The sequence below is a fragment of the Protopterus annectens genome, chromosome 3.part1, assembly GCF_019279795.1.
Source record: "Protopterus annectens isolate FY-2018-M chromosome 3.part1, PAN1.0, whole genome shotgun sequence".
NCBI classification, from domain to species: domain Eukaryota; kingdom Metazoa; phylum Chordata; order Ceratodontiformes; family Protopteridae; genus Protopterus; species Protopterus annectens.
In genome coordinates this window covers 847,117,543-847,140,748 of record NC_056732.1, presented here as the reverse complement: position 1 = coordinate 847,140,748, position 23,206 = coordinate 847,117,543, and the positions used below count along the sequence as shown (strand labels likewise).

The window sequence follows — 23,206 nt, the reverse complement described above, 5'->3', positions numbered from 1 at the left end:
GTGGATGGTTATTAAGAGAAGACAATAATCAATTTTAGGGATTAATAAAGAAGTGGTGGATAGTGGATGTAAAAAAAAAGTATGATATGTTGTAACACCGTTTTAGCTGAGGGAAGACCTTAAGAGCATTGTCAGTATTGTATTCACTTGTGCACATGCTGTCTTTTTTACACCCATCAGATTTATTCTACCAAATGAGAATTCTACTTTTCAGTTACATTTGTTATGATTCACATAGGTCAAGTGGTGTCATTTGTATCTGCAACATGTATGGTGTTTTTTTTTTTTTGGAAGCTTTTGTGGTGTTCCAAAAGTGATTACTCATTAACATGCTAAATCTAGTTATCTGTTGCAAGTCCAGTGTGACACCTGCGCCCTGGCCCAGCAATCAAGGAGCCTCAATCCTCACCACTAACACCAGAGAGGACGTCTCATATTTGAGGAAAAGGATGACAAATACACACAGTAAAGTGCAATTTCCCTTAAGAGCACACTGAGATCAGAGTCAGTCTGGGGCTGGTCGCTCCCTTGCTCTCCAGGTCCCCAATAAGACTCCCCACTGGCACAGCTATAGGGTCCAGATCTCGGCTTAGTGGGCAAGCTAAAACCTTTAGCACCCCCTCTGTCCAACCAGTGCTTCGTGTCCCTGCCCAAGTAGCTGACACACACGCACACACACACACACACACACACACACACACACACACACTTGAGAAGAGGTTATACAACCACGCAGACACTCCTGGGGAAGGCTGGCCCAGTTTCTCCAGCCAGCTGTGCCCCTTTCTCCCAGACTATACAGTGGTTCCACTGGCCACTACCCACTAATACTTATCAGCTACTCAAAGGCCCTTAAAAGGGTGTCCAATTATTACTGTGCAATATTATTATCCAATTGGTAGAATGACTAAACAGTCTTATTATCAGTACAGTAATCACTATACATATGCAATGTACTCTAGAGCTTAAATTATCTCTACACAAAACAGCCACAGTTGAAACATTTTAAAATATTTAATAATAAATAATTAAAACCACACGACAATACTTTCTGGTACACAGTGCTAGACAAGAGCTTAGAGATCACACAGAAATACTTAAAATAATTCAGTAGTACAATTCTGACATCACAGAAAAACATGTAGTCTAATCTTTCTAGCTATTGCTAAAAGAAAACACACTTCTAAAATTTACTTACATAGAGCAAGGCAGATTGCTGTGAGTTGGATGATCAAGACAAAAATGCTTAATGTCTTCTGGTTGTCTCTGTTTAAATTGAAATTGCAGTTCTGAAAAACATTACATCATTCTTACACTTCCCTGGGTTCCCAGGCCACACAGAAACTGCATTTACATTCTTAACATCTTGCACATGCAGGAACCTACAGCCATAATAGACATTTCACATGTAAACTGTAGTAAATATTCCTTAAGTTAAAACAATAGAAAAAATGTGCTAGCCCTGACAGAATTAATCTGAATCTTTAATTTCAAAGGACTTGCATGAAGTAATTTTAATTTCAAAGGACCAACAAGAAATGCTTAACTTAGCTTTCCTTACAGCAGAGGGCAATGTTTGCCACATTGCTTTAAGTTCAACATTTCACAGCATATTCTTTCATTTAAGAAGACAAGGTTGTATTTCAACATTCATATTTACAAATGATAGAATTATTTATAAAATTCTATCTGGCTAGGCTGGCAGCCTTAACCCATCTCTACCAGTCTTTACATCCAGAAAAAAAAATCTTAGAGAAACTTTTTTTGTAGTTTCAGCTGAAGGTTTGGTAGGTTATTGCAGGATTCTAACATTAGGAAGTAATCTGTGTTCATTATAATTTTGGGTGTAGAAATCGGTGATCAAATTGTTAATAGAGAAAAGAGTAGTGGCCCCAAAACAGAGCCCTGAGGCAGAATAGTACTGCATAAACCTTGGTTTGAGATGCAGATATTTAAGTACACTTGAAGTGACTTGTCTTGCAGGTAACTTTGGAGCCATTTTATTGTTGTACTTTTAAAGCTGAGTTCATCAAGTTTATGAAGGATAAGATTTTGACCGACTGTTTTGAATTCTGTGGTCATATCTATGAATAAGCCCCTTGATAACATGGAATCAGTCATATTGAATGTTGTTGGCAGTGTACAAGGTTGTTAGAAGGTTAAAGGTGTTCTAGAAGCCATTTTGGGCATCACAGAGGAGACCGTGTTAGTTAATATGTTCGAACAGTTGTTTATACATTTTTCAAATATTTTTGCAATGGGTAGAGGTTGGCAGTTGGTCTGCAGTCTGTACACTCTTTGGGGTGTGGTGTCTTAGGAAGAGCAGTTATGACTGCAAGCTTGGTGAGTGGGAATATTCTAGTATGCATAAATCTGTCATATTTAGAAAAGTAAGACTGCAAAAGATGCATCTCCTTTCCCATCTGTCTTCCATCTGTCTTTAGAAGTGCATTCTTCACTTCCTTTTCTGCAGTCTACCTGAAATAGAAGGTTGATGATGCACGTTGCTAATGTATAAAGTTGGGATAAGAGCAAAAATAACAAAAGTGGTTTAGTCTTTATGGTGGAAATCTGTGTCTTTTAATGTTACAGTAAGAAAATATCTGTATTTTTTTTATGAAATTCTGACTTTCAGTAATTGTATGACTAGAGATGGACTTTTGGGAGTGTGCAGTATTTCTTGTGATGTGGTTTGATTTAATTCCAAAAGTGTTAAGGACTGCTTGCAAGTGCCTTTTGCCAGTTTCTCTATTTCTAAGGAAAGTGAATTTTGCAGCATTAGTTGTCAGCCTAGCTCTTTTTGTTTATTAAAGAAAAGCATCATGAAGATGAGCATCTGTCTCTTGTTGTTTCAAGAACAAACTTGAAACTCGACAGATTCCAAAAAAAACGCCCAGCAATGAACCACTGTCCGCAAAGCCACACTCGGACGATGAAATTAGTGCTTTCATTCACTTTTTTATTAATGTGAAAGAAATATCCATTTAAACCTACCCCTTCCTTTTATATTCAATTATTTCACTTAAACAAGAAATGACATCAAATGCCAATTAATTCTAGTAACACGAAAAAAATGTGTATACAAATATATAAAAAAATTAATAAAATATGACATAAAAAGTCTATGTACATTTACACCTTCTAAAATAACTTTGGTGACACATTTATAACTTTTGAAGTTTATCTATATGTTAAACCACCAAGTTATTTTAGAAGGTGTAAATGTACATAGACTTTTTATGTCATATTTTATTAATTTTTTATATATTTGTATACACTTTTTTTTCGTGTTACTAGAATTAATTGGCATTTGATGTCATTTCCTGTTTAAGTGAAATAATTGAATATAAAAGGAAGGGGTAGGTTTAAATGGATATTTCTGAAGAAGTTCACATTAATAAAAAGTGAATGAAAGCACTAATTTCATCGTCCGAGTGAGGCTTTTTGGACAGTGGTTCATTGCTGGGTGTTTAAAGTTCTTGTTGTTTCAAGGTTTTCCATTCTTTGTCCCAGGCAAGCATAATTTTTAAGTCTGGGTTAAATAAAGTGCACTTTTTCCTCTGTCCTCTTGATTAATGGGAAGACTGTTTCTTGATAATCGGGTAACTGGTCTATGGAACATTCTGAGCCGCAACAAATGCCACATAGGCAACACAATGATTTTACATGTAAAACAGTTCACTTTTAACATAAAACAGCATGCAGAAAAAGAGCATACAGTGTATGCAGAAGACTTGTCAAGTATCGAGGTGCTAATGTTATATGCAACACTTAAATATTCACTTGTGAATGGGAAGTACATAATTTATTTACAATTGGCTAAAAACAAACAAAAAAGCTTGAAAAATGCTAGTTTAAACAAAAAATGTGCATCTTGGACTACAGCTCAGAGACTGACTCTGTGTGTGTGTGTGTGTGTGTGTGTGTGTGTGTGTGTGTGTGTGTGTGTGAGAGAGAGATTGAAACTGTAGAAGACAGGATCATGCCATGATATAAAAATGAAAGTTTGGCATACCAGATTGGAGTCAGTGCTCATTTAGCAAAGATAACATTCCACAAGACTTCTCTGGCATTTTATTAGACAATAAATCTCAAAATAAGATGTATAGGAAAATTAGTTAAACCTAGAGAAGGAAAACAAGAAATGAGTTGTTAATCTGTCTAAAGAAGCAGAGAAGGAAAACAATAAGTTGTTAGTCTAAACAAGCAATCTTTGTGAGAAAGATGTTTTAGTCAAGTCATCATATCCTGAATGTACAAAAACAGACTTGTTACAGCCTTTCTCCCTCAGAAAGAATTGACTATTTGCAGTGAACTGTCATATGGCTTTGTCACAGTCTGATGCTATACTTTTCCACCTGGGGCTGTTTGACCTTTGCTTACAACAAAAAAAATGGGTAAAGCTAGTGTCCAGATTTGTCTGAGGAAAATATTATATATTTCATTTGAAAAATATTAATTTGTTAAATGTCATGACTACAAAGCAATGCTTTCATTCAGTTAATGTGGTTGTGTCAAATTCAGCAGTAAGCTGCACTGAAATTTCTAAGAGTAGAATGAAAGGCAGCATTTTGTAGCTGTTACTCCCTTAAAGTTTTAAAATGAAATCTGAAAAAGTGGATGAAATACAGCTTTCATAGACAGGCACCAGAGGTTTTGACATGTATGCCTTTACTGCCATGGTCTGATATTTTGCATTATGCTCATTTTCATTTTGTTGTGCTGAACGTATTTTTAATATGCAGAGTACAACAGTGGCCTAGCATCCTTGTCTGAGTTGCTGTTACATCAGAAGTAAAAATCCTCTGTTTTTTTAGATGCTTCCATTTACAATGTGATATAACTAACATGCCAAATGTGGGGTAAAATATACTATATTGCTGAACTGAAACCCCTAAAGTTAGAATAAGGAGTGCTTGTTTATGGGTAGTATGTCAATATGATTAGAGGCTCATCCAGACTCTGCTACACTTTGCTGTGAAGGAAAGGTTAGTTTGCTTTCATTTTTTTGTATTACTGTATTGCCTTTCTATATTTTGAATACTGTAGTTTGTTTTCTTTACCTTGTGTTTTGCTTGTATTCTGTTTTAACAGCATATTAAAACTTCAAAAGAGACCACAGCTCTCTCTGTTCTGAGTCAGGCAGAATTTTTTCCCACTCTCCCACCCATTTAAGTTGTCTTGTTAAATACCACTGTCTTTCTAGTTGCCCGCCTCTTATGTTAATCTGACCATATATCTCATTTCTCTCTACTTTCACTGGCTTATGTGAGTAATCACAAAATCATCATTTTTGAAATCCCACCCCTTCAATTATTTAAATTTATTGGCCATCCTACAGTATTTCATAGTACCAAAATACAAAAGTGACCACCCCTTTCAATCCATCTTGCTGTTTTAAAAATAGTAACTCTCGACTAAACCTTAACTTTTTAAACAGGTGAAACTCAAGTTACCTACTTTCACATCTAACTTCTCTAGTGCACACTGCAGAGTGCATTCTTTTCAATCTTACCTTTAAGCATCCCTGTGACTAGCACTTTCACTAATACCTGCTGGAAAACACTAAGAAGCCTTAAACTCACACAAACACTGAACTCTCCTTGTTAACAAGGAGAAATTAATAGTAGGCAATAGTAGCCTATAATTGCAAAGTACCTTGCTAAGGAAACAGCTCCTATACTTTACAAAGAAAAAAAAAAAAAAAGCACCAAACCAGGCCTGTCCAAGGGTCAGCTTCCGGTGATTTCTCCTGTCCACCTGGTGAATCTGGGCATACTGGGGCAATGCAGCAATTGCCTCATGTACACAGACAACCCTCTCCTCCTACCACCCAACACTACAACCTGTGAGAGATGCACTTACATAGCCAAAATGGAAGCAAAGCTCTCTCCACCCAAGATTGTGCTAAACAGTCAAGAGGAGAAGGTTAATACCCACACTACACCTCAAGCAACACATAGCCCTTCTAAACCCGCACCACCAACACCCACATATAGCAACACTAAATCCACATATGCAGAGGCCTTTAACTGTAACTTGCCCAAGCAACAAAGACCTCTGAAGCTGAAACGCAAACAAACACCAATCACAACCAATGTGTCACATAGTTCACAACACCAGTGTGCCACCCAGCAACAGCCCCTAAGGCAAGACAATGTACCTAACACTTTAGTCATAGGTGACTCTATAGTCCGCCACACTGATGTCCCTCTCACCAGGTTGAATAAGGAGAAAGTTACAGTCAGCTGCCTGTCGGGTGCCAGGATCCGCCACATAACGCATGCACTCAAGTCACTCCACAACAAGTACAAATATGACTCTGTCATTGTCCATGTTGGAGTGAATGACTTGAGACGTACCTCCCTGGACTACATGAAAAGAGACATGGAAGAGCTCTCGGATCATGTGGCCCAGGCAGGTATGACCCTAGCCCTGAGTAGCATCCTGCCTTTGCCCAGAATGATACCACAATATAAGGATAAAATTACTGACTTCAACAATTGGCTAGGCTTATGGTGTCATTCAAAGGGGATCCAGTATCTGTCTGCCTGGGATGACATGATTGACAGACCAGGATGCTTTGCCAGAGATGGTCTGCATTTGTCACCCCTGGGATTCAGGTTACTGGCTAAGGCTCTTGCCACCCCTATAGTGCCTTTTTTAGGCAAACTTCAAAGGACAAAACCACCACCATAATAGGTACAAGCATGCAAAATCTGAAGGTAATGCTACTCAATGCTAGAAGTCTAAACCTCAAAATGCATTCTCTCGAGGCACTCCTAAAAATGGAGAACATGGATATCTGTGCAGTAACTGAGACCTGGTTCAAGGCTGCAGAGAGCACCCCTGCAATACCAGGCTACAACTCTTACCACACTTTTCGGCCACCAAACCAGGACCGAAACACTAAAGGTGGAGGAGTGCCAATATTCACCAAGGATATTCACACCACCAGGCTAGTTGGCCAACACAATGTGTCTGAAATTCTCCAAGTGTAACTAACACTAGGTAAGACTGCAATCCAAATTGTAGCTTGCTACAGATCCCCCACCATACCCCAAGATTCTCACTACACCTTGCTAAACATACTGGAAAATATTAAGATAGAACCAAACACCCCTAATACTGGGTGATTTTAACTACCCTGCCATTAACTGGGAAAGCTACTCATGTCCCAACACCTTTGCGCAACGGTTCTTGGAATTCATAAATTCCAATGCCCTGGATCAACTAATCCGTAGTCCCACCAGGGGCTCCAATATCCTAGACCTGGTCATTACCAACATGGGAAATCAATGCTCCATACCTATGGTCACCCCCTCGTTAGTCAGGTCTGACCATAAGCTAATCACCCTTAACATCCACATCCCACCCCCACCCCCCCGTAAAGAAACCACCATAAAAAACTTCTCCAAAGCCAACTTCATGCTACTCAAGTCAGAAGTGACAAACTTCATGACACCCATGCAGACGGGAACTGAAAGTTCAACTGCTGAATCGTACACTAAGGCACTGTACGAGCACATCCACTCTTGCATGAATCGTGCCATCCCAAATAGAACCAAAATGCTCTCATCCAAAAAAAGGAAGCCAATCTGGTGGTCCCCTGCTATAAACAAACTTTACAACAAAAGGAAGAAACTTTTGCAGAAAAGAGGAAAATCCCAGGATGCAAAAAACTCCCTTACTAGCCTCAGTAAGAAACTGAGATGCCTCATAAAATCCTCCAAAGCTAGTTACGAAAATAAAATTGCCAAAGATTCTAAAGACAACCACAAAGTGTTCTGTAACTATGTCAAGAATCTAAATGGCAATGCTCAGATCTGCTCTGAGCTAAAACAAAATGGCATTAAATATACTGATCCGAAGGATATTGCCAATATCCTGGCAGATCGATTCAGTGCCAACTTCACCCCCTCTCACCCCCTAAATGGCCCATCTCAATACCGGAAGATTGCCAAATTCCAGTAATAACGGCCACACAGGTACAAAACGCACTCTCTAAAGCCAAGAATACAGCATCCATGGGACCAGATGACATCCCGGGCTGTGTACTACATGAACTACAATATGAACTGGCACCTCACCTAAGTGTCATGTTTAATCATAGCCTCACCTCAGGTTTTGTGCCCACTGAGTGGCGCAGAGCTACAGTTATCCTAATCCACAAGGGGGATCCACCTTGGATCCCGGAAACTACCGTCCCATCAGTCTGACAAGCCTTATCTGCAAGGCCATGGAGCGTATTATCATGGAACTTATAAACAAAGACATTGGCAACCTTCAAACACTGGACCCTACCCAGTTTGGGTTTGTGAAGGGCCGATCTTGTCTCCTGAACCTGATTGACTTCTTTGAATCAGTCTCCAGAGCCATGGACAAGGGTAAGGTGGTCCACACAGCCTATCTAGACCTTGCCAAGGCCTTTGACACCATCCCCCACTCTGGAATCGTAGATAAATTTACTAAGTTGGGCATTAATCCCTATGTCACCCAATGGGTTGCTAAATGGCTTACTGATAGAACACACACTGTAAAAGTAGCCGACTCCAAATCCAGATCCAGACAAGTGACAAGTGGAGTACCTCAGGGTTCAGTCCTGGGGTGCTCTTGTTTGGCATCTACTTCTCTGAAGTACAGGTCAACACTAAGGGACTCTGGCTAACAAAGTTTGCAGATGACTGCAAACTGGGAGCCATTATTGAATCCCCAAATGATGTGGATACTCTACAAAAGGGCCTTACAGAAACAGATGCTTGGTGACAGAGCCATGGGCTCAAGCTCAATGCCAAGAAATGTATTGTTATCCCCTTTGGGAAAAAACATGTATCCATGAATTACCATATAGGTGGCAGTACACTAAACACAGAAAGTGCGATAAGAGACTTAGGGACACAGGTGGACAGTGGTCTCACCTTTGATAACCACATCGCCACAACAGTCAGGAAATCCTATGTGGCACACCTCATCACGAAGGGCTTTTCATCCAGAAAAAAGGAGGTCATTGTCCCACTGTACTCATCCCTCATTAGACCCATTATAGAATACAATGCCCCATTTGGTATGTACCTCTCAAGACATCTGCAACAACTGGAAAGGCCTCAGAAATGCCTCACTAAAAGAATCACAGGCCTAAAGCAGATGCCCTACGCTGACCGCCTTAAAAAACTCCAGCTATACTCTGTCGCATATCGCCTACTCAGAGGCGATCTCTGCTTAACATACAAGGCCATGTCAAACCCAGAGCTGTTGGACATGCTACACTTAAAGAAATTCCAATCCCTCAGAGCTACACGCTCCAGGGATCTAAACCTTGTCATCACAATAAACAAAACATGCTGGAGGGATAGGTTCCTGACCCAGAGACTCCCCAGACTCTGGAATAGATTGCCCATACATGTCAAGCAGAGTGCCTCTTTGGACCTCTTCAAGAGGAACCTTGATGATTGGATGGGAGAAAGGAAATTCACCCCAGGGATCACGTCAGTCGCCCTGCTAGACAGGGGTCCAGGAAAGTAAATAATGTGGGAAGAAATAGCCAGGGAATTGTTATGGCTAGGCTTGTATAGGCCCTAGGGCTGATAGCCTAGTACCAACCTATGAACCTATGAATCTGTCAGGCCATTGACATTCCATGATGATAATAAGAGAGTAGTCATTATGATAAAAAGCTGTTACTTATACTTAAGTATCATACATGACAGTTCCTTTGAAGGTAATTTCCAACTTTTAGTTTATATGCAGACACTGTTTGACATGCTAGTTCTGTATGTAATTGCTTCTTATATCCATTTCAGCCCATGTCGCATTTTTATTATTTTTTTCAGTGAAAGCAGTTAAATATGCTAAATAGATTTTCAGAATCCCCAGCCCCTTTTAACTTGCAACAAGTATGCAAAGTTATGTAAACTTTCAAAAATGAAGTTTACCCTTCCCGATAGGAGCATTTGACCCATATCAATGTCTACACCTGTAAGCATTAGCAATACTGAAATTAAGGGTACCTGGGCTAAAATGTGTTAGTCTGTGATTCTACTTACTCTGATTGCTAGCTTTTCTTTTCTTATATATGTTCCCTCCCAAATGAGAAAAAACAGCTTTAATGCCTCCAGTAAACATTACCTTTTAGCCCTAAGAAAAAAGTGTACTAGCTACCTTTAAACAGGTTGCATTGTTGCTAGGGAGGCAACTTCTTGTAAAATGCATTCAATTCCCTTACTTTCAAACTTCATTTGTTCTTCGTTCAATTGCTTTATGCTTCATTGAACCTTTAAATGTTAATTGCATTGTACCTTATGCACCAGCCTGTGCAGACTTCTCGTGATTAATTTGCACCTGTAGACTTTGTTTCTTACTGAAAACATTTGATAATGGAAAAATAGTTATTGCCTTTGTAAATGCAAGAAACTGCCACCAGTTCCATGCTTTTCATCATTTATCTTATTTTTAGCCCTATTTGCTTTAAAAATAAATGACATTAATCTGGACATCCACTCCTGTCAAAGAGGACAAGCTGTTATGTTAATTCTACATAAAATATGATCACAATACCTTTACATCCTCCACATTATAATAATTTTAACTGTCTTCTTTCCAGTCCTCCTTTTTTGTTGAAGTGTGAAGTCTGCATAAATTACAATTAATAAAATGTGATTTCTTTAATTTCTTTAAAGTATACAGCAGTCACTGATAAAACACCCATCTCCATTTAAAATGCACTGTATATCAAACTGCTTTACAATATAACATGCGATTTACATCATGAATGTTTATACAAATAAAACTAAATAACTTCACTCCCTTTTATTATCTTTCTAAACATTAATGACAGAGTTTGGATATGTACTAGACTTTTTACCCAGCATTTTAACACAGTCATCAAAATTCCAGTCTTGCTCACCTCAGCCATTTCTTGCAAAGTCGCAATTCGTACATCTAATCCTGAATCTAATATGATTGATGCTTTATAGTTTCCCATTGTCACTCATTTCACAATGTTGCTGGTTTTCTTCTTTTATCTCTTGCTTCCAGCACCATTTTTTGATTCATATCCAAGGCCCATTGACACAGTATGAGTTTTGTTGTCAGAAGAATGAGAGGTGGAGTCCCCTTCTGCTTGCTGTGTCACTCTTTTTCGTTATATTAGTAGCCTATTCTGCATCCAAAAATTTCTTTGATCCTCCAGGAAAAACTATTCTGAAGATAGCTGGATACAGCTGCTTGAATCTCACACCTGTTTATTGACATTCCTAACCTAAATGCTGACTGACTCTTTCAACTTCTTTTCCTGGGTGTGTGTACTTTCTATATAACATCTCTACTTGCTAAATAGCTCTCGTACTTCTGGTATAATCAAAGTCTGATCTTACTGTTTGTATTTCAAAGAACCTCCTATGCTAAATGTTTTTGCCGTAAGGCTTTGTAACAAACTGCATTGTATGTCAATCATAAATCTGTTTTCATTTTCTTGTCTTCATATGTAACACTATAGATTTTTATTTTACTGTGTACTATTTCCATATCAAGTATAAAAAAATCTTTATCGAACTGTGACTAAATTGACCTAAAATGTATTTATGCTTATTGTCTAAAGTAGCTATAGTTTTGCTATTTACCCATTTTATTAAGAGGTTTTTCTCCCCAGGTCTCTGCTGAAAAAAATGATACCTTGTCTACCTAGTCACACCATCCCAGTAAACAAATTCAGTAAATAAATATGTATTAAATAAGGTGTATGATTCTATAGTTGAGCTGAAAAATAATTTTTTAGAAACCCTCTTTAGTTGCACAGTTTATGATGATAGTTATTTCTAAGCTGCGTTAAACACTTGGCCTGAAACCTCGTGGGCTTGCACTTGACTGGTAGTGTGATCCCATGGCATAAAACACACAGTAAAAGTTTTACTTTCTATATTATGTCCTTTATGACATTCCCTTCTTGCATGTTTTGTCTCTTAGACAGCTTAGTGGATTACAAAGGAAAAATCCTTGTCAAAGGAATCTATGATTCTGTGGCACCACTTTCAGAAGAGGAAAAGAAGTTGTATACAAAGATTGACTTTGACATGCAAGAATTCACTAAAGACATTGGAGCTACGCGACTGCTACACAGTACAAAGGTATTTTGTTTTCTTGAAAATTGCTTTTTTTCCTTTTTTTTTTTTTTTTTTTTTTTTTTATGTATGAAGGGTAAGGGAAGGCTAAGTTTTTGAAACATGCAGTCAACCTGGTGACTGCCATCTTCCATGTCAGCTTACCATCTTCTGCTGTGCTGCTTTCTTATTAGTTAAATTGAAGTTTGATTGTTTAATAGTCACTGTTTTGTATAATTATTTATATATTGGAGGTATTTACACTAGAGAGTAGTATTCAAAGTTTTGATTGGCAATGCAAAGCATCATCAGGAGCACAGCTTGAAATATTTGTTTGTTGTCCAAACACCAGTACTGACCCTCATTTCTTTGGACTCATAATTCATGCTAGGCAGCTTACAATTTAAAAAGCTGAACAGCTGGCAGAAAAGTAATGTTATCAGTAATTATTACACATTATAAACGTCATTAGCATTGCACAATAATGTGTTTCATAGAATTTGATGCACCCATTGTAATAAATCAGCTTTGTTCAGTTAACCATTTTTTGAACACAACAGCAACAGTGTGGAAGACAAGGTGCAGTTCTATAGTGCCATTCAAACCTAAACAAAAGTGGTGTAGAACGAACTAAACTTGATAAACAACAAAAAGCACATTCCACACAAAAAAAAACTTGCCAGAGAGTCCAGAGCATCAGTTGTAGCACTTTTGTTCTTTATTTTAATTTAGAACTTCCTCAGAAACAGTGCTCCCTTGTATAACACATTTTAAATAAAAAAAAACTTATCACATGACTCCTAACATCGGATGAAAAACACTTAGTCTTACTTTAAACATTAAAGGTCCCTGCTTACATAAACATTAAGATTTTGTATACAATATTAAAACACTGGTTATTGATAAAAAGTAAAAAAAGAGATAAATTACCTTTAAATACGTATTAACGTATAATCCCTGAGCTAATAAAAAACATTTCATGTTAATAACTTCAATAAGTCCTGTTTTTTGTCAGATGCCCAGAATAATTTTCCAAATTGTCTTTTAGTGTTTTCTTGATGATGTACATATCCAAAGTAATAGGCAATGGGAACGCACTGCCATACATTTGACTATTTGACTTGATACTTAATACCATCTTTTTTACCTCCAGCAACTCATTTCCAGTACCATTTGTAATTGACATAGCTTTATATTGTCTCCTAACAGTTGTTTGTTGTATGATTTTGGACAAAAAATCATGTTCATACCCTCTATCCAAAAGTAACTCATTCAGATATTCCACATCTGCCACAAAAAGTGTTGTCATTGCTAGTTAACCTGCCCACTCTAATGAATTGTCCTTTTTTCATGTATAATGGATGTTGACTTTTCCTGTGCAAATAATTATTCACAAAGTCTGTTGAAAATTTCTTATCAAATTAATCTAATTCAGTGGTCAAATGTAAAAAAACTGATTGCCTTGCCCCTACATCCTAATGTGAAATGCAAGAAGTTGGCATCATTAGTTGTTGTTGTATCTTTCGGCTTTTCCCAGTTAGGGGTTGCCACAGTGGAACTCCGGTCCACTAATGATTGGCAGTAGATTTTTACGTACCGAGTTGCCAGCCCTGACGTACAACCTTCAACGAAGGTACGCCCATTCACGCATGTCTCCACACAGAAGACGCTTTAGCTGAGAATCTAACAGGACAACATCTTACTGTGAGGTGACAACGCTACCGCAGCACCACCACCGCAGAGTACATCTCAAAAATTGCTAAGTTCATTGCTAGTTCCACTCCAATAAATGACAAGATCATCAGTAAAAATGTATAAAAAACTATTATCTCAAATGGACAATGAGTGCTGAAAAATTCTTGTTCCTACCATGTCATCACTAAATTAATGAAGACAGGTGCTGTTCATGCCCCCATTGCTGCTACTTTTTTCTGTCTGAAAAATGTTGTGGAAAGATAAAAAAAAAAAAAAAACTTCTAATGCTGACAAAAAAAAAATTGTAGTAATAAAACTGTTGTCAAAATTAGTGAATTTAGTAAGATATTTCCTGACAAAACTCTATCCCTTGTTCTTGCTGTATGCTTGTGGACAAGAAGCCACATGTACGGTTATCTAACCACCTGCATTTTCTTGAAAAAAATACTGTGCAGAATAACTCAAGTAAGTGCCAGGAGTCTCTTAAATAAAATTTTGATTCTTGGACTATAGAATTTAAAATATATTCCAGATAAACTAAGATTGACTCTTTATTTTATAAAAATCGTTTACTACTACTGGCCTAAAAGGTGCTTTTTCTTTATTTTTATGGATCTTTGGTATCCCGAGCAATCTAGCCATATTTTGGATGATCCACATTTAAAAATTGTACAATTCATAGTCGATGTAACCTTGACACAAAATCTCAAACAATGACATGTCAGTTTTAGAAAACTTTTTACTAATCATAGATCTGATGTTAATCTTCTTTCCATTCATCACTGACTGGTTCGGTTCTGAGCCCTCGGAACCAAGTCAGCCTAATACCAAGCTCACGCCAGCCAAAAGAACTCTCAAGCTAAGCTTTTACCCATAGTGCCCTTCTCCTTGTTACCACAGATTTTGTTTGCCTCATAGCTGTAAAGCCACATCCAAGCCACGCTCTCAGCTAAGTGTAAACTTTTGATATTTTTTTCTGGATATTGTGTCCATCTTTTATCCCTTCTTGGTATTTTTGATATTTCTTTAACTTTGAAGCATCTATAGACCCTTTTTACCCTGATTTTTCTACCTTTTTGGTAATTTTCAGTACCATTGGTGGTACGCCCTTTCTCCCTACCCTTGTGCTATTTCTTAAATACCATCATTGGTATTTCCTCTTCTTCCTTTTCCACCTATCTCATATATATTTAGATATAAATATAGTAGAACTCTGTACTGGAGTTTTCTAGCTGACTACTTGTGTGTATTTTTGCTCATGATGTCTGATAAAAAAAGGCACGTCTGGGTTTAACATTGTGCTTCTTGTAAGAAAAACCTGCCAAACAGTGATTCCCTTGATGACCGTGTTTATTGTCTTGGGGTGCCCCATCTTTTGGTGCAACTCCCTTGTGTGATTTGCCAAAGTTTTAGTCAGTGCACCTTGAATGAGCACAAAAACAAACTGATTCTGAAGTGCCTCCTTAAGTCGCCCTTTTCAGGGGCCCTTTCTGTGATGGAGGTTTCATCCTTCCAACTGAAGATAAGAAAAAGTCCCACTGTGTCCCCTCTTCACCCTCGGGTGACCAGGGCAAGTCTGTAAAGTCTAAAGTACCAAAATTGTCCTCTGAGCATAAGTCCGCCTAATCGACACTGACCTCTTCCGCTCCGACTATGACTGTTCCTATATCGACGTCCGGTTTGCCTCCAATAATGTCTACAGCACTGACTACTGATTTTCCAAAGGTTACTACAGCTTCAGCACCGAGTGTCGCTTCGGCACAGGGCACACCTTTGATGCCTACCTCTGCAATTACATTTACTACTGAACCTTCTGTGTCGGCTCCGAGTGCCCTTCCAGCACCGAGTCCTTTCATGGTTCCGATAACGACAATTTTGATGCCACTTCTTCATGTCTCCAAACTTGAGACCTCAGTGCCGACAGATTCCACATCACACACCTGATACTCTCCAACAACCGATCCATTTCTAGAGGAAGTATATAGTCTGTTCCTAGGATGACCTGACTCCCTGTCAGGAGTATCCACTAGATCCACCAGGAGCCTATCCGAGTTTGACATGGTGCATCTTGTGGATTAACTGTTGACAGCCAAGGGGATACCAACTCCGTCTAGGACCCATCCACCTACAGGACCTGGGTTGGTTTCTCCACGGACTCCAGCCTACTGTCCTCCTTTGACCATGCCGGTTCCAAAGTCTTCAGCTTTGGTGTAATATTCGGACCCCCCCCCCATCTCGGTGCCTGTAGTGGACCTCACTTGGGCTCCAGGTCTGTCCCTTTGGCCTTCGGTCCCTTCTGAACCAAGCCTTCCTCAGCTCTGTGATTGCGTTGCAAGCTCTTTGGCTCTGGGTACAGTTCCGAGTGTGTGTACGGTTCCATCCAGGGTGCCGGGAGTTTTGTCTGCACCGATCCTGCTTGAGGCTGCCCCCTCAGGAGCGGGTACGATGGAGCAAGGTGTGACCCCAGTTCCGAGGTTGTCTTTCTCAGTTCCAGGCTCCCATCCCTCTTTGAAGGGACCTGCTTTCGAGCTATGGAGAGGGCACTTGCTTCTGGAAGCATTCCACTGATGGAACCCCAGACCTCTTTTTCCCCTGAGCTACAGCTGACACAAGCCACCACCCCAGGACACCGGTCAGGAAAGTCGCAGGATACCCCATTACAGGGTGCCCCCTCTTCTGAATCCTCCTCAAGAGGCCCCCTGCTGAGGAGCCCCCATGGAAGAGATTGTGCAAGAGGAAGCATACAGACTTCTCTGAAGAGTCTCTGACAGAGGATACGGATTTCCATGATGGTGAAGGGTCCCCACGGTCACCCCCTGATGATGTCACCTTTGGGGACATCCTTGAGATGTTGAAAAATTGGGGTGATTGAAAGCCCACTAACCCTTCTAACAAGGAGTCCGTGTTTCTGTAGACTTTCTGTGCCCGGCCGTCTACCTTTTGGGTGACCCCGCCTGCAGACGACCTAGTACAACTAGTGGTGCAGCGTGCCTGGAAGAACCCTGATTCTGTTGAGTCGGTCCCTCTGAAATCTGACATGATACTACCCCCCCCCCCGAGGAAAACCCACATTGGTCAAGAGGTTTACCAGTTGATGCTATGGTGATGGCGGCAGCGGCCACGAAAAAGGATCTCGCCAAAGAGAGTCATACTATTCATCTGCCCAATAGAGAGTCCTGGGCTGTGGACAGATTAGGGGAAGCGAGTTTTTGCTTCAGTGAGTTTTGCCTTACAGTGTCTGAATTACTTGGCACATTTTATGAGGCTACAAAGAGACTTGGTTTCCAAACTTCGCAGGACAGGTGTCTGACGAGGTAAGAGACAAAGTTGCCTTGCAGCTCACAACCCTGGAATTGATCTCTAATTCGTCCATGAGGTTACTCTCACATGCAACCAAAGGGGTGGCTAGAGCAGCGGGTTCAGGCATAGTTATGAGATGCCATGCCTGGATGTGCCTCTGTGACTTTGCGGACCCTTTCAAGTCTTCTTTCCTAAACTCTCCAATTGAAGCATCTTCCCTTTTTGGCCTCAAGGTGAAAGACACCCTGGCTAGGTGAGAGCAGGATGGTAAGACCCTGTCTGCCGTAGGTCTACGTTTTTCCAATCCTCAACATTCCTTTCCCAGGAACTAGAGCAGAGAAAAATGTGACACAAAAAATCTCGGGGTCCTTTCTGTGCCACACGTTGCAATGATACCCCTAGGGGCAGAGGGGGTAACAATTCTGGAAGACGCCTCTACTGAGGCAGAGGGGGTCCGCTTAATCAGGGACCCAGGGATTCTTTCTCTGGGCAGCCTTACCAGCGCTCCTGAAGAGCTGCCCGATTGCTTTCCTCTGGAAGCAGTCATGGGATGTTTCTCTCTGCACCACGCTGCCTGGCATTCAATAACCTCTGACCATTGGGTGCAGAAGATCATAACCAGTGGCTACACCAGTGGCTACACCATTCCCCTCATCCCTTAACCAAAACTTCCTGACATTCCACCCAGTCAAAGGGAAGAAGCAGCTGCAGAAATAAACAAGCTGTGTCAAAAAATAGTCATCCAGATAGTCCCACCAGACCAATGTGGATCCAGATTTTACTTGAGATTCTTTTTGGTGCCAAAAAAGACAGGACTGGGGATGAATTCTGGATCTCAGCAATTTGAACAAGTCTGTTGCCCAAACGAAATTCTGGATGGTCACGGTTCAGTCCATTCTCCCTTTTCTAAGGGAAGGCGATTGGATGGTGTGCTTGATAGATCTCTGGGATGTGTATTACCACATCAAAATGGACAAACACTCCGGGAGTCTACTTCGCTTCCGGCTAGGAGCCAATCACTACCAATTTCGTGCCCTGCCGTTTGGACTGTCTGCAGCCCTCAGAGTGTTCACAAAGTTCATGGCAGTGGTCACAGCTCACTTGAGGCTGCATGGATTCCGGGTGTTTCCGTATTTGGATGATTGGCTCCTTACCGCCCCCATCAAGCATCTTCTGCTAGCAGCCCTGCAGTACACTCTTTCTCTGGCGAGACCTTTGGGAATAACAATAAACTGGGAGAAATCCAACCGTGCTCTGACTCAGAATATAGAGTTCATTGGAGCAGTCTTCAACACCCATTCTTGTTTGGTGTCTCTCCCAGTTCACAGACTTCAGAGATTGAGGCTCCAGCTCCAGGTGATACTCTGTCAAAAAAAACCTCAGCATGGGAGGTTCTTCAGGTTTTAGGATGCATGGCAGCTTCCATACCGATAGTGCCTCTTGCAAAACTACATATGTGAATACTTCAATGGCTTCTGCTATCTCAATAGTTTCCAAATTACCACCCTCTATGCTTTCAAATTCAGGACCTTCTTTAGTGGCCGAGGCCAGTGACAGAATTTTGGAGCCACCCTTTCCATCCTCCCCAACCCAAGGCCATTGTGACCATGGATGCTTCCCTGATAGGATGGGGAGGCCATTTCCAGGGAATGACAGTCCAAGGCACATGGTCCACTATGGAGGCCAACCTGCATATCAGCGTTCTAGAAGTGAGAGCAGTGCTGTTAGCATTGCAAGCATTCCAATCGGTTCTTCCTTCTGGAATGATCGCAAATCAGACAACATGTCAGTAGTCTGGTATATCAACAAGCAAGGAAGAACCAAGTCCTATCCCCTATGTCGAGAGGCCATGAGAATTTGGCAGTGGGTGATAGCTTCCAACCGCTTTCTGATAGCAATGCATGTCCCCGGGATTTCCAACGTGATTGCAGACTAGTTGAGCAGATGTATTCTCCTGCCTCATGAGTGGTCCCTCAATCCCAATATAGCGGCAACAATTTTCAGCTATTGGGGCCAGCCTTGCTGCGACCTATTCGCCTCCCCATCAAAAAACAAATGCAGCAACAATTTTGCCCTATTTCCCCCATAGGGGGAGTCCCTGAGGGATGCTGTAATTCACGATTGCCCCACAGGAATGCTATATCCCATCCCTCTGATTCCCCAATTCATAAAGAAAGCTATTCGGTTGAAATGCAAAGTGATCCTCATAGCCCCATTTTGGCCTTGACAAGTTTGGTTCTCCTTCCTTTGGCCTCATCTGTTGTGTTGACCATGGATTGTGGACCCTTTTCTAGACCGGATATCTCACCCCCAAGGGTTGTCACCCGAACCTATCCAGTCTCAAGCTGACAGCTTGGTTTCTCCAGTTCCGTTAATCACCAGGCAGGATAATCTTCCCTCACCTGTATGTGACATTATCCTGGCCTCACACAAACCATCCACCAGAAGACTATATTTAGATTCTCTATTTTGTCTAAGATAAGAAGGCAAGACCCATACTCAGCTCCAGTTACAGCAGTCTTACAATATCTGTCAAAATTATTTGAAGATGGAGCTGCAGCTTCTACCATATGAGTACACCTTGCGGCTGTTTCTAACTTTCATGACTGGTTGAATAATTCTCCCCCCATTTCTCTTCGATTATGCAAAATCTTCCTTAAAGGGATCTCTCACATTAGGCCTCCAATCTGACAACCTATAGAGCCTTGGAATCTCATGTTAGTTCTTCAGTCTTTAACTCAACCTCCTTTTGAACCTGCAGCAACGTGTGACCTCAATTTTTTTCTCTTGGAAGTCCCTTTTCCTGGTAGCCATCATGTCAGCCAGACGAAATTTCAGAGCTTCAGGCATTATGCATTAAAAGGCTCTATTTAATCTTCCACAAGGACAGAGTATCATTCCGGGCAAACCCATCTTTTCTCCCCAAAGTTATTTCATATTTATCCATCAATCAGACCCTTGACTTTCCAGTATTTGTCCTAAATTTTACTAATAAAGGGGAATACTGTCTTCACTCTTTGGATGTACATAAACAACTGAGGTTTTATTTAGACAGAACCAAAGCAATACGTAAAACTGATCAACTTTTCATTTCCTTCTCTGGACCTAGAATGGGAAAGTCTCCAAGGTCACTTTATCTAAATGGCTAAGGGACTGCATATGCTACATCTATTCGCTTGCAAAAAAAACTATACCACAGAATGTTAAACCCCACTCTACCAAATCTGTGGCAACTTCTGTAGCCTTCCATTCGAGAGCCTCTATGGATGATATTTGTGCAGCTGCCACATGGGCCAACCCCCAAACTTTTATTAATCATTACAAATTGGATGTGGTCTCCAGAGGGAGAGCTACCTTTGGCTCAGTGGTGCTCAGGTATGTTCTTCCATAAGGGCCGCCCAAGGAGCACAAGTTAGCTGGGGATTCTGTCCCATCAGTGATGAATGGAAAGAAGACTAACAACATCAGATAAAGAAGTTATGTCTTACCATAACGTTCCATCTGTGGTGTTGATAATCTTTCATTCATCACTTCCCACCCTCCTTCCGCCTCCGAAGTCTCCTGGGGGATACTTTGGGTGCCACTGTTGAGTTAGGGCATTTGCGCAGAAATGGTCCCTACTTTACTAATATTGGGCAAACTCGATCTGAGGTAACAGGGAGAAGGGCACTATGGGTAAAAGCATAGCTGCCGCAGGGTTGGTATTAGGCCAACTTGGTTCTGAGGGCTTTGAATCAAACTCATCAGTGATGAATGAAAGAAGATCAACAACACAGATGGAACGTTATAGTAAGACATATAACTACTTTTTTTTTTTTTTGTTACTTCATAACAGTTTTTAAAAGGTTCAACATTGCCAAGATGTAATCTACTGAATTCATAATTACCACACCATTACCTTTGTCAGCTTTCATGATTCTGATTTTACTGTTTTGTGATAACTGTTGTAATACTAGCCTTTCATTATAACTTAAATTAAACAGTTTAGACTTGCCATTCAAATTCGGATGAAAATCTTTTTCACATACATCTTGAAACACTTGTAAAGTGCTATGAAGCACTGGATTATATGTGCTTTTTTGTTTCAACTCTTTTTGGTTACTATTAAAATGTGGAATGTCATGTAACAAATATTGTAGATTTAATTTCCGGACATACAGTTTCAAGTCTACTAACACTTCAGTTACATTGGCAGTATGAGTAGGATTAAAAGAAGACCCTTTAGGTAAAACTGATGAATGATTTTCATTTAACACAAAGTAACTTAGATTAATGATGTCTGAATTCTTTTAATGTCTTTTTTTCCTTTTCCTGTCCCTCTTCCTCGATCTCTGCTTTCTGATCTCTGTGTTGAATCCTTTTGCCTGAAGGATTGTTAAAAATGAAAGGGACTACTTGAACATAAGTATAATTTGAAACTCTGCCCATTTTAGAAAGGTTACCATTTCCCATAACAGTATCACTTGCGTTACTATGCTCACATCCGTTGTTAGTACCTACAGATTGCTGTAATAATTTAGCCTTCAACAGATAGGCCAAACCTAATCTATAAGCTTCAGAATCCTTCTGAAGCTTTTTACATGCCTTATTGATGACTGTTCAGACGTGCCTGCTTATTTTGGCTGCCATCCCATTGTAAAATACACTACAGTTTGAAAAAAAGCATATTTCTTTTGATTTCTTCATCCTAAAGTATGACTTCTAATTCTAAACTCTGAATTTTTACACAGTTATCTACTAATTACATTGTCATTTTCACGCTGGTGTTTATTAAATAGCTGTACTAAATTGCTGTAAAGATTATCATTTTCGCTCACACCGTTCAGAAATTTAAAAGACCTTAAACCGAACGGAACTTGCTCAGCTTTAATATACTGCTGCAAGTAAAACACTTAGTATTGCAATAACTTTAACTTGAATATTTTATTTTCTAAGTCAGAAAATGCTCTCCTGCAATGGCCAACAGAATTAACATCGCCATTGAAATGTACAGAACCGAAAATTGTCTCATCTTCATCACTAACTTGACTGAAGGGGTTTGTTTCAGTTCTTATTAATTTGTTAAGGGAAGTGTTCATACCTGAACAGAACGCAGTTTGTGTACGTTCCTCTATTAAATCCAAACCAATGTCTAATTCCACTGTTAAAAGGGCTGTTGTTGAGTTTATTACTCTCATGGAACAGGTCATTACTCATGGGATGGCTATTTTTCTTAATTTGTCCAAGCAATCCACACTGTGGAAACAGACGACAACAACACTTGCATTCGGTTAATTAATTCCGCAGGAAACAAATGAGTCGATAAGTCCAAATTTACATCTTCCGATGAAAATTCTCTGGCCAAACTGTCAAGAAGCCACTCAAACCGAAAGCAAACACAGTGTAGAATGAACTAAACCTGATAAACAACAAGAAACATGTTTCACACAAAAAAAACGTGCCAGAGAGTTCAGAAATCAATTTTAGTGCTTTCTTTCTTTATTTTGATTCACATAGTGCCATATTGATAACAAATGCAGTTAGCATATATGTATGCAAATATCGTGCCTACAGAATTGGGAAGACTGCACCATGTTGTTATTGATGATCAAGTAGGACTTCTTAATACCTTACCAGACTGCATCTGCAGTTAAGGGAGATACTGATGTTGATCAAGAAGGCTGTGTCAGCAAATGCAATATTAATTCCATGTATTGATGTATTCCAAACTTGCTGATCACCTCCAGTGGTAGTTATGGGTGATGCTGGGTAAAAATTTAAGTTTTACTAATGAAATAAAACACATGCAAAAATGTTTATTATCTTTGACTTTATAGGCAGCATGAAATGAAAATATACACATGCGTGTGTGTGTGTGTGTGTATGTGTGTGTGTGTGTGTGTGTGTGTGCGCGCACGCATGTGTAAGAGCAAGAGGGAGTGTATACATTTTTCGGAATTGATGAAGGATCAAAAATAAAACCTGAACAAATGTGAATAAAGCTTAGTAAGTAATACTTAAGACTTGAATTTTGAAAACAGAGTTGACATCTAGGAAAAAAATCCAAGCTGTAAACCAGTTTGCTCTTCCTGGCCTAACTTACAGTTTTGGAGTGATTGAGTGGCCCCAAAACATGT

The 23,206-nt window shown here is 40.0% G+C and overlaps 1 protein-coding gene across 3 annotated transcripts in view; it reads left to right on the top strand.

Annotated features, from left to right (window-relative positions):
* LOC122798298 (cytosolic non-specific dipeptidase-like) overlaps positions 1-23,206 on the top strand; it is a 670,350-nt gene that overhangs the window by 540,380 nt on the left and 106,764 nt on the right. For all 3 annotated transcript variants that reach the window (XM_044067122.1, XM_044067123.1, XM_044067124.1), the window contains exon 8: positions 11,962-12,122. In XM_044067122.1, coding sequence (XP_043923057.1) covers positions 11,962-12,122 — 161 coding nt within the window. The remainder of the gene's footprint in view (positions 1-11,961; positions 12,123-23,206) is intronic.